The following is a 16,096-nucleotide window of genomic DNA, read 5'->3' as shown; positions in this document are numbered from 1 at the left end:
AAATCCAACTGACATTTACTCCTGAGGTGCTGACCTGTTGCACCCTCTACAACCACTGTGATTATTATTATTTGACCCTGCTGGTCATCTATGAACATTTGAACATCTTGGCCATGTACTGTTATAATCTCCACCTAGCACAGACAGAAGAGGACTGGCCAGCCCTCAGAGCCTGGTTCCTCTCTAGGTTTCTTCCTAGGTTCTGGCCTTTCTAGGGAGTTTATTCCTAGCCACCATGTTTCTAAAAATCGAATCAAATAAATGTTTATTTGTCACATGCACCGAATACAACAGGTATTAAACCATAGCACTTTGTGACGTCCACTGATGTTAAAAGGGCATTATAAATACATTCGATTGATTGATTGATAATGTAGCACAGGGATATATTTCTATGGCTGTGGACCTTGGAAGATACAAGATAAAAAGCTATGCAGTGTTGTGAAGAGAGCAATATATTCATATTTTGGTGTGTTTTTGGTGTGCTTTTTTTCATTCAGTTAACTATTCACCCCTTCATGTTTTGATCAGGTGACCAACACCGGGCCGTCCCTGCAGACTCTAGGCTCCGCCTTCCTCAACATCATGTGGCCTCACGAGCTGTCCAATGGGAAGTGGCTCCTGTACCCCACTGCTCTCCACTTCCATGGCCATCCAAAAACACCCTGTACCCCCCACACCTCCCTCAACCCACGCAAGTTCTCCCACAGTTCTCCTTCTGACGACCAGCCACAGGCAGCAGGCCTGAAGGTAGGATTTTAGTGGTCTTGAGCCATAAGGGGTTCCATAAATGGAGTCAAATATTGTCCATAAATAACCCCATTGGACAAAAAGGGTTACACCTCCTCACACTCATGAGCTAAAGCATAATCATATTGTTTGCCTAAAAGTATTGTTGTGGTTTCATGAGATGTAAAAAAAAATATATAGGTATATTTGATATACGTGATGTAATGTGTGTTGTCCTCTGCTTCATGTCCCTGTGAGCAGGCCAGGAGGAAGGGGCGTTCCAACCCAGAAGAGGAGGGACATGTGATGACCAAGGGCAGTCTGGGTAGGACTACGCCTGCTGTGGCTGCCTCAGAGAGACGCAAGTCACTCAAACTGGTGAGAGAGAGAGTGAGGGAGGGACAAAGTGAGAGTGAGGGAGGGACAGAAAGAGAGAGGGAGAGAGATGTCAGAGAAAGAGAGGGACAGGGAAAGGGGGATACCTAGTCAGATGTACAACTGAATGCCTTCAACTGAAATGTGTCTTCCGCATTTAACCCAACCCCTCTGAATCAGAGAGGTGCAGGGGGACAGGGAACAAGAGGGATTACAATGGGGTTGTAACCATTTTTGGGGAAGCTACTCTGAAAATATAGTTTATCAACTTACCAGTTACTTCACACTGGAAGACGTTAAGCTACACTAAAGCTACAGTGGCAAGAAGAAGTATGTGAACCTTTTGGAAATACCTGTACCTGGATTTCTGCATAAATTGGTCATAAAATTTGATGTGATCTTCATCTAAGTCACAACAATAGACAAACACAGTCTGCTTAAAACTAATAACACACAGAAATTATATGTTTTTCATGTCTTTATTGAACACAACGTGTAGACATTCACAGTGCAGGGTGGGAAAAGTATGTGAATCCTTGGATTTCATAACTGGTTGATCCTCCTTTGGCAGCAATAACTTCAACCAAACATTTACTGTTGATGCGGATCAGACGTGTACAACAGTCAGGAGGAATTTTGGACCATTCCTCTTTACAAAACTGTTTCAGTTCAGCAATATTCTTGGGATGTCTGGTGTGAACTGCTCTCTTCAGGTCATGCCACAGTATCTCAATCAGGTTGAGGTCAGGACTCCAGAAGGCGTATTTTCTTCTGTTGAAGCCATTCTGTTGATGCTTTACTTCTGTGTTTTGGGTCGTTGTCTTGTTGCATCACCCAACTACTGTTGAGCTTCAATTGGTGGACAGAAAGCCTAACATTCTCCTGCAAAATGTCTTGATAAACTTGATGATGTCCAGGCCCTGGGGCAGCAAAGCAGCCGCAAACCATGATGCTCTCTCCACCATACTTTGCAGTTGGGATGAGGTTTTGATGTTGGTGTGCTGTGCCTTTAAACTGTAGTTTAATCTATCCACAAAATATTTTTCCAGTAGGGCTGTGAAACATCCAGGTGCACTTTTGCAAACTTCAGACGTGCAGCAATGTTTTTTGTGGCTTCTTCGGTGGTGCCCTCCCATGAACACCATTCTGGTTGAGTGTTTTTACGTATAGCAGACTCGTCAACAGAGATGTTAACATGTTCCAGAGATTTCTGTATGTCTTTAGCTGACACTCTAAGATTCTTCTTAACCTCATTGAGCATTCTGCGCTGTGCTCTTGCAGTCATCTTTGCAGGACGTCCACTCCTAGGGAGAGTAGCAACAGTGCTGAGCTTTCTCCATTTATAGACAATTTGTCTTACTGTGGACTGATGAACATCAAGGCTTTTAGAGATACTTTTGTAGCCCTTTCCAGCTTTATGCAAGTCAACAATTCTTAATCTTAGGTCTTCTGCGATCTCTTTTGTTTGAGGCATGGTTCACATCAGGCAAGGCTTCTTGTGAATAGCAAATAGCACATTTTTTTTGTGTTTTTTATTGGACAGGGCAGATCTAACCAACATCTCCATTCTCGTCTCGTTGATTGGCCTGCAGATTAGCTGATTTTGACTCCAGTTATCTTTTGGAGAAGACATTAGCCTAGGGGTTCACATACTTTTTACAACCTACACTGTGAATGTTTAAATGATGTATTCAATATAGACAAACATACAATAATTTGTGTGTTATTATTTTAAGCACACTATGTTTGTCATTTGTTGTGACTTAGATGAAGATTTGATGATCCATTTATGCAGAAATCCAGGTAATTCCAAAGGGTTCTTCTTCTTCTTGCCACAGTATGTGTACACTCTCAGAAAAAAGGTGCTATCTAGAACTAAAAGGGTTATTTGGTTGTCCCCATAGCATAACCCTTTGAAGAATGCTTTTTGGTTCTAGGTAGAACCCTTTTGAGTTCCATGAATAACCCTTTCCACTGAGGGTTCTATATGGAATCCACACTTAAGATAATACAGTTTACTGAACTAAAGCTACTTTGTGATATATTATCATATCTAAATCTGAAACATCATAGACTACAAATCGTAAGAATAGATCAATTTGGAGTCAGAATGTGTAATTTATCCTATTAATCACATAAACAGAAATGAGAAATAGGCAGGTCTGATCTACACCGCTACATGGTAAAATAATAGCGTGTAGTTCCAGTAGTTAGCTTCACAGCTACATGGTAAAATAGTAGCGTGTAGTTCCAGTAGTTAGATACACAGCTACATGGTAAAATAGTAGCGTGTAGTTCCAGTAGTTAGCTACACAGCTAAATGGTAAAATAGTAGCATGTAGTTCCAGTAGTTAGCTACACACCTACATGGTAAAATAGTAGCGTGTAGTTCCAGTAGTTAGCTACACAGCTACATGGTAAAATAGTAGCGTGTAGTTCCAGTAGTTAGCTACACCGCTTGAATACCAACTCTGCTATTCTCATCGATGGTCTTCCCAACCCTCTGTGTGTGTGTAGGACTGTCTGCTGGGTTCAGCGCGCTGTGTGCTGTTCCAGTGTCCTCTCCACAGCTTCTCTGACTCTGCTGTCCTCAAGATCCAGGGACGCCTTTGGAACAGCACCTTTCTGGAGGTAAAACACCACATCACCTATCACATTATGTTATTATGTGGTAATAACAAAGACTACTGTTCCCACGATGCAATTCACCCCACACAACGCGTGGTGTAACAGCACCTCCCTGACGGTAAAACACCACATCACTTATCACATTATATTATTATGTGGTAATAACAAAAACTACTGTTCCCACGATGCAATTCACCCCACACAACGCGTGGTGTAACAGCACCTCCCTGAAGGTAAAACACCACATCACCTATCACATTATATTATTATGTGGTAATAACAAAGACTACTGTTCCCACGATGCAATTCACCCAACACAACACGTGGTGTAACAGCACGTCCCTGAAGGTAAAACAAACAAACGTTACATTTCTATTCTAGTAATTTAGCAGACACTGTTATCCAGAGCGACTTACAGTAGTAGTGTATTCATTTTAACATAGCTAGCTGAGATGACACATCCCAATCATAGCAAGTACATTTTCCCTCCAAAACTACTTATCATCAAAGTCAGTGCTAGTAGGAAAAAACAAGTGCCTTTTTTTAGCTTCAAATAGCTTACAGATAGCATTTTTATCTTAAAATAATTGGTGAGACATCAACATACCACAGACGTAAGCAAGAACATTTCCCCTCAGCAAGGTCAGTGCTAGTAGGAAAAAACAAGTGCTTTTTTTTAGCTTATAGTTTATAGATAGTTAAAACCTGCACTCACGTATTGTGTTTTTTAACTTAGCCTACTGTTCCCATAATGCAATGTGCTATGCAGAACTTGTGGTGGTATGGCTACACAAGTGATGTACTTTGCTAGATGAAGCATCTGGTTATTAAAAGTAGTAATGCGTGGGGTAGTGTTGTTATGTTTGTTCTTTGATGAATGCTGAAACCAGGCGCACCTGGTTTCAGCATTCATCAAAGAACAAACATAACACTACCCCTCAACAACACTACCCCTCAACAACACTACCCCTCAACAACACTACCCCTCAACAACACTACCCCTCAAACAACACTACCCCTCAACAACACTACCCCTCAACAACACTACCCCTCAACAACACTATGCCTCAACAACACTACCCCTCAACAACACTACCCCTCAACAACACTACCCCTCAACAACACTATCCCTCAACAACACTACCCCTCAACAACAACACTACCCCTCAACAACACTACCCCTCAACAACACTACCCCTCAAACAACACTACCCCTCAAACAACACTACCCCTCAACAACACTACCCCTCAACAACACTACCCCTCAACAACAACACTACCCCTCAACAACAACACTACCCCTCAACAACAAGACTACCCCTCAACAACACTACCCCTCAAACAACACTACCCCTCAACAACAACACTACCCCTCAACAACACTACCCCTCAACAACACTACCCCTCAACAACACTACCCCTCAAACAACACTACCCTCAACAACACTACCCCTCAACAACACTACCCCTCAACAACACTACCCCTCAACAACACTACCCCTCAAACAACACTACCCCTCAACAACACTACCCCTCAACAACTACCCCTCAACAACACTATGCCTCAACAACACTACCCCTCAACAACACTACCCCTCAACAACACTACCCCTCAACAACACTACCCTTCAACAACACTATCCCTCAACAACACTACCCCTCAACAACAACACTACGCCTCAACAACACTACCCCTCAACAACACTACCCCTCAAACAACACTACCCCTCAAACAACACTACCCCTCAACAACACTACCCCTCAACAACACTACCCCTCAACAACACTACCCCTCAACAACACTACCCCTCAACAACACTACCCCTCAACAACAACACTAACCCTCAACAACACTACCCCTCAACAACAACACTACCCCTCAACAACACTACCCCACAACAACACTACCCCTCAACAACACTACCCCTCAAACAACACTACCCCTCAACAACACTACCCCTCAAACAACACTACCCCTCAACAACACTACCCCTCAACAACACTACCCCTCAACAACACTACCCCTTAAACAACACTACCCCTCAAACAACACTACCCCTCAACAACAACACTACCCCTCAAACAACACTACCCCTCAACAACGACAACACCTCTGAACACTGTGGCCATTACTCTGTCACAGCTCCAACTTTCATGTCTCTGCTTGGCACGTTTTCCTGAAGTACCAACTTAATGCAAAGTGTATGTTAAATAGTAGCATTTGTATTGCTGAAACAGTAACTGTGAAAGGGCATGATGAAGGAGTGAGAGCCGATCGCATACTGTAACTGCAAGGCAACACGAGGGACACTTTGCGTTTTGTTATGACAATGTATAAATCATCATAAGCCGTCATTATCCGTGTTCCTTGTAAATGAAACAATGAGGAATGAGTCATAGGAGATGGCTAAAGCACAAAGTGATCTCCAGGCTAACCTATTATTGACCATCTCATGTAAATATATCATTGATAATGTCATTGATCATGTTTGGCCAGTGTAATGTCCTCTCCTTAGTAAATGTCTGTGTTGTGGAAGTCTTCTCTGCTTCTGCTTGCTCTGTGGGGTCTAGGCTGGCCTGCTATAAAGCACGATGTCCCAAGACAACTACTGATGTTAAAAGGGATTTCTGTAACCTTTGATGGATACATCATGTATTGATGTGATCTCTTGCTGTCAGGAGTTTCCTTCAGATCGGGTTCTGGAGCTACTGGTCAGAGCCACGCTAATCTCCTTCACCTAGTAAATGACTAGTGTTAATCTTCTCTATCCTTTCTTCTCCCCCCCTCTCTCTCTTTTTCTTCTCCTCTTTTTCATGTCTCTCTCTTTCTTCTCCTCTTTTCCTTTTTCATGCCTTTCGCTCTCTCTCTCTTCTGTTTTTCATGTCTCTCTCTCTCTCTCTCTCTCTCTCTCTCTCTCTCCTCCTCCTCTTTTCCTCTCTCCTCTTCTCTTTTCCATCCCTCTCTTTTCATCTCTCTTAGGAGTTCCCATCAGTCAGTGCTCTGGAGCTGCTGGTTAGAGCCAACATCACAGTCAAGTCCAGCATCAAACACCTGGTGCTGAGGGATGCTGCTGCACAGGTAACAAACACACACACACACACACACACACACACACACACACACACACACACACACACACACACACACACACACACACACACACACACACACACACACACACACACACACACACACTGAGAAACACACACACATACACACACACACACACACACACACTGAGAAACACACACACTGAGACAAACACACACACACACACACACACACACACTGAGACAAACACACACATACTGAGACACACACACACACACTTAGAGACAGACACACACACACACACACACACACACACACACACACACACACTGAGAGACACACACACACTGAGAGACACACACACACACACACTGAGAGACACACACACACACACACACACACTGAGACACACACACACACACACACACACACACACACACACACACACACACACACTGAGAGACACACACACACTGAGAGACACACACACACACTGAGACACACACACACACACACACACACACACACACACACACACACACACACACACACACACACACACACACACACACACACACACACTGAAAGACACACACACACTGAGAGACACACATGCAGTCACACTGAGAGACACACACAGAGACACACACACATACACACACTTAGACACACACACACACTCTTAACTATTACAATGAACAACTAGAGCCATGAGTTTTTCCTGATCACATGACCTGACCAGGAAAAGACTGTGTTATAACTACTAGTGACACATACACAGTAAAGACAAGACACTTCACAATAAAACACTCATTACTTTATATGACTGTGTTTCCCCTGTAGATCCCAGTGATGATTTACCCAGAGGTTGGTCTGACTGCCCAGTACTGGATCCCCTGGTGGTGGATTCTCATAGCCATCCTGGCTGGTATCCTGGTGCTGTCTCTGCTGGTCTGCATCCTCTGGAAGGTACCAACACCTAGTATAACACACAATAAGCACCTCTATTACTGTTCCTACATATCTCTATTATCCTGGTGCTGACTCTGCTGGTCTGCATCACGTAGAAGATACAACACATATCATATGACCTTACGTACCTATGGTACATTAATTACTGTACCTACATACAATATAAATACATAAGTATGTGAACACCCCTTCAGATTAGTGGATTCAGCTATTTCAGATGTAAAAAATAATAATATTGAGCACATAGCCATGCAATCTCCATAGACAAACATCGGCAGCGTCAACGTGGCACTGTCAAAGGATGTTTCCATCAAGTTAGTTCATTCAATTTCTGCCCTGCTAGAGCTGCCCCAGTCAACTGTAAGTGCTGTTATTGTGAAGTGGAAACGAAAAGGAGCAACAACATCTCAGCCGCGAAGTGGTAGGCCACACAAGCTCACAGAACAGGACCATCAAGTGCTGAAGCGCATAGCGAGTAAAAATCGTCTGTCCTCTGTTGCAACACTCACTAACGAGTTCCAAAGTGCCTCTGGAACCAACGTCAGAACAATAACTGTTCCTCTGGGGGGCTTCATGAAATTAGTTTCAATGGCTGAGCAGCCGCACACAAGCCTATGATCACCATACAGTGGAAACGCGTTCTCTGGAGTGATGAATCATGTTTCACTATCTGGCAGTCCGACGCACTAATCTGGGTTTGGCGTATGGCAGGAGAACGCTACCTGCCTGAATGCATAGTGCCAACTGTAAAGTTTGGTGGAGGAGGAGTAATGGCCTAGGGCTGTTTTTCATGGTTTGGGCCCCTTAGTTCCAGTGAAGAGAAATCTTAACGCTACATCATACAATAACATTCTAGACGATTCTGTACTTCCAACTTTGAGGCATCAGTTTGGGGAAGGCCCTTTCCTGTTTCAGCATGATAACGTCCCCATGCACAAAGTGATGTCCATACAGAAATAGATTTTCGAGATCGGTGTGGAAGAACTTGACTGGCCTCTATTAGAGCCCTGACCTCAACAAACACCTCTGGGATGAACTGGAACGCCGACTGCGAACCAGTCCTCATCGCCCGACATCACTCCCAGAAGAGTGGAGGCTGTTATAGCTGCAAGGAGCGGCAACATCCATATTAAAGCCCCTGATTATGGAATGAGATGTTTGACGAGCAGGTGTCCACATACTGTTGGTCATGTGGTGTATCTCTATTCTCCTGGCTGGTATCCTGCTGCTGGCTCTGCTGGTCTGCATACTCTGGAAGACAGAAAACGGGTTACTTTTGTATTTTTATTCTCACATCCACCAGAGTGGTGTGGTGTAATGTGTTGTTTTACACGTACAACAAATTTACATCTATTTCCATTATTATCTTTTCATTCAATGTCTTTGATATTGCCATCTACGCCATCTCTTTGTGTCTAGTCTCCTCTTCTCTAGTCCATCTCTCCTTCTCGCTCTTCTCTAGTCCATCTCTCCTCTCCTCTGTTCTTTAGTCCATCTCTCCTTCTCTCTCTTCTCTAGTCCATCTCTCCTCTCCTCTCTTCTTTAGTCCATCTCTCCTCTCTTCTCTAGTCCATCTCTCCTCTCTTATCTTATCTAGTCCATCTCTCCTCTCTTCTCTAGTCCATCTCTCCACTCTTCTCTAGTCCATCTCTCCTCTCTTCTCTAGTCCATCTCTCCTCTCTCTTCTCTAGTCCATCTCTCCTCTCTTTCTCTAGTCCATCTCTCTTCTCTAGTCCATCTCTCCTTCTCTCTCTTCTCTAGTCCATCTCTCCTTCTCTCTCTTCTCTAGTCCATCTCTCCTCTCTTATCTTCTCTAGGCCATCTCTCCTCTCTTCTCTAGTCCATCTCTCCTCTCTTCTCTAGTCCATCTCTCCTCTCCTCTCTAGTCCATCTCTCCTCTCTTCTCTAGTACATCTCTCCTCTCTTCTCTAGTCTATCTCTCCTCTCTTCTCTAGTCCATCTCTCCTCTCTTCTCTAGTCCATCTCTCCACTCTTCTCTAGTCCATCTCTCCTCTCTCTTCTCTAGTCCATCTCTCTTCTCTAGTCCATCTCTCCTCTCTCTTCTCTAGTCCATCTCTCCTCTCTTCTATAGTCCATCTCTCCTCTCTTCTCTAGTCCATCTCTCTGCTCCTCTCTAGTCCATCTCTCCTCTCTTCTCTTCTTTAGTCCATCTCTCTTCTCTAGTCCATCTCTCCTCTCTCTTCTCTAGTCCATCTCTCCTCTCTTCTATAGTCCATCTCTCCTCTCTTCTCTAGTCCATCTCTCCTCTCTTCTCTAGTCCATCTCTCCTCTCTTCTCTTCTCTAGTCCATCTCTCCTCTCTCTTCTCTAGTCCATCTCTCCTCTCTTCTCTAGTCCTCTCTTCTGTAGTCCATCTCTCCTCTCTTCTCTAGTCCATCTCTCCTCTCTTCTCTAGTCCATCTCTCCTCTCCTCTCTAGTCCATCTCTCCTCTCTTCTCTAGTCCATCTCTCCTCTCTCTTCTCTAGTCCATCTCTCCTCTCTCTTCACTAGTCCATCTCTCCATCTCTCTCTTCTCTAGTCCATCTCTCCTTCTCTCTCTTCTCTAGTCCATCTCTCCTTCTCTCTCTTCTCTAGTCCATCTCTCCTCTCTTATCTTCTCTAGTCCATCTCTCCTCTCTTCTCTAGTCCATCTCTCCTCTCTTCTCTAGTCCATCTTTCCTCTCTTCTCTAGTCCATCTCTCCTCTCTTCTCTAGTCCATCTCTCCTCTCTTCTCTAGTCCATCTCTCCTCTCTTCTCTAGTCCATCTCTCCTCTCCTCTCTAGTCCATCTCTCCTCTCTTCTATAGTCCATCTCTCCTCTCTAGTCCATCTCTCCTCTCTTCTCTAGTCCATCTCTCCACTCTTCTCTAGTCCATCTCTCCTCTCTTCTCTAGTCCATCTCTCCTCTCTTCTCTAGTCCATCTCTCCACTCTTCTCTAGTCCATCTCTCCTCTCTTCTCTAGTCCATCTCTCCTCTCTCTTCGCTAGTCCATATCTCTTCTCTAGTCCATCTCTCCTCTCTCTTCTCTAGTCCATCTCTCCTCTCTTCTATAGTCCATCTCTCCTCTCCTCTCTAGTCCATCTCTCCTCTCTTCTCTAGTCCATCTCTCCTCTCTCTTCTCTAGTCCATCTCTCCTCTCTCTTCTCTAGTCCATCTCTCCTCTCTTCTCTTGTCCATCTCTCCTCTCTTCTCTAGTCCATCTCTCCTCTCTTCTCTAGTCCATCTCTCCTCTCTTCTCTAGTCCATCTCTCCTCTCTTCTCTTCTCTAGTCCATCTCTCCTCTCTCTTCTCTAGTCCATCTCTCCTCTCTTCTCTAGTCCATCTCTCCTCTCTTCTCTAGTCCATCTCTCCTCTCCTCTCTAGTCCATCTCTCCTCTCTTCTCTAGTCCATCTCTCCTCTCTCTTCTCTAGCCCATCTCTCCTCTCTTATCTTCTCTAGTCCATCTCTCCTCTCTTCTCTAGTCCATCTCTCCTCTCTTCTCTAGTCCATCTCTCCTCTCTCTTCTCTAGTCCATCTCTCCTCTCTCTTCTCTAGTCCATCTCTCCTTCTCTCTCTTCTCTAGTCCATCTCTCCTTCTCTCTCTTCTCTAGTCCATCTCTCCTTCTCTCTCTTCTCTAGTCCATCTCTCCTCTCTTATCTTCTCTAGTCCATCTCTCCTCTCTTATCTAGTCCATCTCTCCTCTCTTCTCTAGTCCATCTTTCCTCTCTTCTCTAGTCCATCTCTCCTCTCTTCTCTAGTCCATCTCTCCTCTCTTCTCTAGTCCATCTCTCCTCTCTTCTCTAGTCCATCTCTCCTCTCCTCTCTAGTCCATCTCTCCTCTCTTCTCTAGTACATCTCTCCTCTCTTCTCTAGTCCATCTCTCCTCTCTTCTCTAGTCCATCTCTCCTCTCTTCTCTAGTCCATCTCTCCACTCTTCTCTAGTCCATCTCTCCTCTCTCTTCTCTAGTCCATCTCTCTTCTCTAGTCCATCTCTCCTCTCTCTTCTCTAGTCCATCTCTCCTCTCTTCTATAGTCCATCTCTCCTCTCTTCTCTAGTCCATCTCTCTGCTCCTCTCTAGTCCATCTCTCCTCTCTTCTCTTCTCTAGTCCATCTCTCTTCTCTAGTCCATCTCTCCTCTCTCTTCTCTAGTCCATCTCTCCTCTCTTCTATAGTCCATCTCTCCTCTCTTCTCTAGTCCATCTCTCCTCTCTTCTCTAGTCCATCTCTCCTCTCTTCTCTTCTCTAGTCCATCTCTCCTCTCTCTTCTCTAGTCCATCTCTCCTCTCTTCTCTAGTCCTCTCTTCTGTAGTCCATCTCTCCTCTCTTCTCTAGTCCATCTCTCCTCTCTTCTCTAGTCCATCTCTCCTCTCCTCTCTAGTCCATCTCTCCTCTCTTCTCTAGTCCATCTCTCCTCTCTCTTCTCTAGTCCATCTCTCCTCTCTCTTCACTAGTCCATCTCTCCATCTCTCTCTTCTCTAGTCCATCTCTCCTCTCTTCTCTAGTCCTCTCTTCTGTAGTCCATCTCTCCTCTCTTCTCTAGTCCATCTCTCCTCTCTTCTCTAGTCCATCTCTCCTCTCCTCTCTAGTCCATCTCTCCTCTCTTCTCTAGTCCATCTCTCCTCTCTCTTCTCTAGTCCATCTCTCCTCTCTCTTCACTAGTCCATCTCTCCATCTCTCTCTTCTCTAGTCCATCTCTCCTTCTCTCTCTTCTCTAGTCCATCTCTCCTTCTCTCTCTTCTCTAGTCCATCTCTCCTCTCTTATCTTCTCTAGTCCATCTCTCCTCTCTTCTCTAGTCCATCTCTCCTCTCTTCTCTAGTCCATCTTTCCTCTCTTCTCTAGTCCATCTCTCCTCTCTTCTCTAGTCCATCTCTCCTCTCTTCTCTAGTCCATCTCTCCTCTCTTCTCTAGTCCATCTCTCCTCTCCTCTCTAGTCCATCTCTCCTCTCTTCTATAGTCCATCTCTCCTCTCTAGTCCATCTCTCCTCTCTTCTCTAGTCCATCTCTCCACTCTTCTCTAGTCCATCTCTCCTCTCTTCTCTAGTCCATCTCTCCTCTCTTCTCTAGTCCATCTCTCCACTCTTCTCTAGTCCATCTCTCCTCTCTCTTCTCTAGTCCATCTCTCCTCTCTTCTATAGTCCATCTCTCCTCTCCTCTCTAGTCCATCTCTCCTCTCTTCTCTAGTCCATCTCTCCTCTCTCTTCTCTAGTCCATCTCTCCTCTCTCTTCTCTAGTCCATCTCTCCTCTCTTCTCTTGTCCATCTCTCCTCTTTTCTCTAGTCCATCTCTCCTCTCTTCTCTAGTCCATCTCTCCTCTCTTCTCTAGTCCATCTCTCCTCTCTTCTCTAGTCCATCTCTCCTCTCTCTCTTCTCTAGCCCATCTCTCCTCTCTTATCTTCTCTAGTCCATCTCTCCTCTCTTCTCTAGTCCATCTCTCCTCTCTTCCTAGTCCATCTCTCCTCTCTCTTCTCTAGTCCATCTCTCCTCTCTCTTCTCTAGTCCATCTCTCCTTCTCTCTCTTCTCTAGTCCATCTCTCCTTCTCTCTCTTCTCTAGTCCATCTCTCCTTCTCTCTCTTCTCTAGTCCATCTCTCCTCTCTTATCTTCTCTAGTCCATCTCTCCTCTCTTATCTAGTCCATCTCTCCTCTCTTCTCTAGTCCATCTTTACTCTCTTCTCTAGTCCATCTCTCCTCTCTTCTCTAGTCCATCTCTCCTCTCTTCTCTAGTCCATCTCTCCTCTCTTCTCTAGTCCATCTCTCCTCTCCTCTCTAGTCCATCTCTCCTCTCTTCTCTAGTCCATCTCTCCACTCTTCTCTAGTCCATCTCTCCTCTCTTCTCTAGTCCATCTCTCCTCTCTTCTCTAGTCCATCTCTCCACTCTTCTCTAGTCCATCTCTCCTCTCTTCTCTAGTCCATCTCTCCTCTATCTTTGCTAGTCCATATCTCTTCTCTAGTCCATCTCTCCTCTCTCTTCTCTAGTCCATCTCTCCTCTCTTCTATAGTCCATCTCTCCTCTCTTCTCTTGTCCATCTCTCCTCTCTTCTCTAGTCCATCTCTCCTCTCTTCTCTAGTCCATCTCTCCTCTCTTCTTTAGTCCATCTCTCCTCTCTTCTCTAGTCCATCTCTCCTCTCTTCTCTAGTCCATCTCTCCTCTCTTCTCTAGTCCATCTCTCCTCTCTTCTCTAGTCCATCTCTCCTCTCTCTTCTCTAGTCCATCTCTCCTCTCTCTTCTCTAGTCCATCTCTCCTCTCTTCTCTAGTCCATCTCTCCTCTCTTCTCTAGTCCATCTCTCCTTTCTTCTCTAGTCCATCTCTCCTCTCTTCTCTAGTCCATCTCTCCTCTCTTCTCTAGTCCATCTCTCCTCTCTTATCTTCTCTAGTCCATCTCTCCTCTCTTCTCTAGTCCATGTCTCCTCTCTTCTCTAGTCCATCTTTCCTCTCTTCTCTAGTCCATCTCTCCTCTCCTCTCTAGTCCATCTCTCCTCTCTTCTCTAGTCCATCTCTCCTCTCTTCTCTAGTCCATCTCTCCTCTCTTATCTTCTCTAGTCCATCTCTCCTCTCTTCTCTAGTCCATCTCTCCTCTCTTCTCTAGTCCATCTTTCCTCTCTTCTCTAGTCCATCTCTCCACTCTTGGCACATCTCTCCTCTCTTCTCTAGTCCATCTCTCCTCTCTTATCTTATCTAGTCCATCTCTCCTCTCTTCTCTAGTCCATCTCTCCACTCTTCTCTAGTCCATCTCTCCTCTCTTCTCTAGTCCATCTCTCCTCTCTCTTTTCTAGTCCATCTCTCCTCTCTCTTTTCTAGTCCATCTCTCCTCTCCTCTCTTCTCTAGTCCATCTCTCTTCTTATTTACTTTTTTTCAAACTGCGTTCTCTCTCTTCCTACCTCCACATCTCTGTTGTAACTCCTCCTCCTCCTCCTCCTCCTCCTCCTCCCTAGTGTGGGTTCTTCAAGCGTACAGAGCGCCGCCCACAGTACGAAACAGAGTACTACCACGCCCACATGCATGCTCAGCCCTCTGAGGTTGAGAAGCAGGCGTCAGACCAATAGGTTCCTGCCCTCTCCTCTCTCCAAGTGGTAAAGCCATGCACCCTAGCCTGCTCTGCACCCTAGCCTGCTCTGTACCGGCCTGTCAGTGCTTTGACTTTGCCTGAGTTGTGGTCTGTAGACCTCTGTATTCCTGAAACAAGTTCATCCTGGCACTGTAGAAAGTTGTTTACATGTTCTCTTCCTGATGAGATTGTCCTTCCTGTTCTATTCATGAATAATCAAATTTCATCTGGTCATATGTCTCCTGATTAGATTAGGTTAGAATGCCAGAATGAACTTGTTTCTTGTTTCTCACAAAATGGCGAGTGAGTTGCCAGCATATGCGTGTTATGCTGTGTGGTGTGTTTACTTTGCTTGTTGTGTGTCACCTGTTTTATTCAAACTTTGTGCAAATCACCTGGATGTTTTTGGCTTTTGTGGCACATGTACAATGTTTCATAATCAGCAACCAAAAATCTTCCTTGGGTTGCATAGCAACATCAACCTAGTCTCTCTCTCTCTCTCTCTCTCTCTCTCTCTCTCTCCCCCACAGTGTGGTTTCTTCCGTCGGGTCCAGTATGAAGACAAAGTTCCTCAGTACCATGCAGTGAAGATCCCCCGTCAAGACCGGCCCCAGTTCCAGCAGAAGGCAGGAATCCTCCAGAAGAAGGAGTGGGCCACACACTGGAGTGACGGAAGCTCCTGAACAGCATCAACAAACAAGGACTAGAATAGCAGCAAACACCCATTCAACCCTATGGCACTCACTAACTCTGCAGTGGAACAAACGTGTGCAGACTGACCGTGTCACAACACTGTTGTGCACATTGCGGCTATGTCCCGATTCATCACCCTTCTTCTGAAGTGTGCACACTTCCCATCATGGATTTATCAATGGTGAAAACTCGCTCAAGCCAATGCTATTCTACTGTATTGTACTGTAGTCTACTGTATTCTACTGTATTCTACTGTATTCTACTGTATTCTACTGTATTGTACTTTTAGAACGACTGGATCAATATTCTGAACTGCTACTGCTGACTGACTATCTGACTGACTATCTGACTGACTGACTGACGATCTGACTGACTGACTGACTGACTGACTGACGATCTGACTGACTGACTATCTGACTGACTGACTATCTGACTGACTGACTATCTGACTGACTGACTGACAATCTGACTGACTGACTATCTGACTGAATGACTATCTGACTGACTGACTGACGATCTGACTGACTATCTGACTGACTGACTATCTGACTGACTGACTATCTGACTGACTATCTGACTGACTATCTGACTGACTATCTGACTGACTAACTATCTG

At 45.0% G+C, this 16,096-nt stretch overlaps 1 protein-coding gene across 3 annotated transcripts in view; it reads left to right on the top strand.

Annotated features, from left to right (window-relative positions):
* Positions 1–15,890, top strand: part of LOC109891453 (integrin alpha-7) — an 80,234-nt gene extending 64,344 nt beyond the window's left edge. For 2 of the 3 annotated variants that reach the window (XM_031825715.1, XM_031825714.1), the window contains exons 17-22: positions 532–750; positions 991–1,107; positions 3,622–3,735; positions 6,713–6,811; positions 7,628–7,753; positions 15,318–15,890. In XM_031825715.1, the coding sequence (XP_031681575.1) occupies positions 532–750; positions 991–1,107; positions 3,622–3,735; positions 6,713–6,811; positions 7,628–7,753; positions 15,318–15,470 (828 nt within the window). In that variant the 3' untranslated portion in view covers positions 15,471–15,890. Of the gene's footprint in view, positions 1–531; positions 751–990; positions 1,108–3,621; positions 3,736–6,712; positions 6,812–7,627; positions 7,754–14,674; positions 14,813–15,317 lie in introns of all 3 variants that reach the window. The other variant, XM_031825716.1, reaches the window with a different exon arrangement.
* The last annotated feature ends 206 nt before the right edge of the window (positions 15,891–16,096 follow it).

The sequence above is a fragment of the Oncorhynchus kisutch genome, linkage group LG5 (genome assembly GCF_002021735.2).
Source record: "Oncorhynchus kisutch isolate 150728-3 linkage group LG5, Okis_V2, whole genome shotgun sequence".
Classification (NCBI taxonomy): domain Eukaryota; kingdom Metazoa; phylum Chordata; class Actinopteri; order Salmoniformes; family Salmonidae; genus Oncorhynchus; species Oncorhynchus kisutch.
The sequence above is the reverse complement of the archived record's forward strand: the minus strand, read 5'-3'. Positions and strand labels throughout refer to the sequence as shown.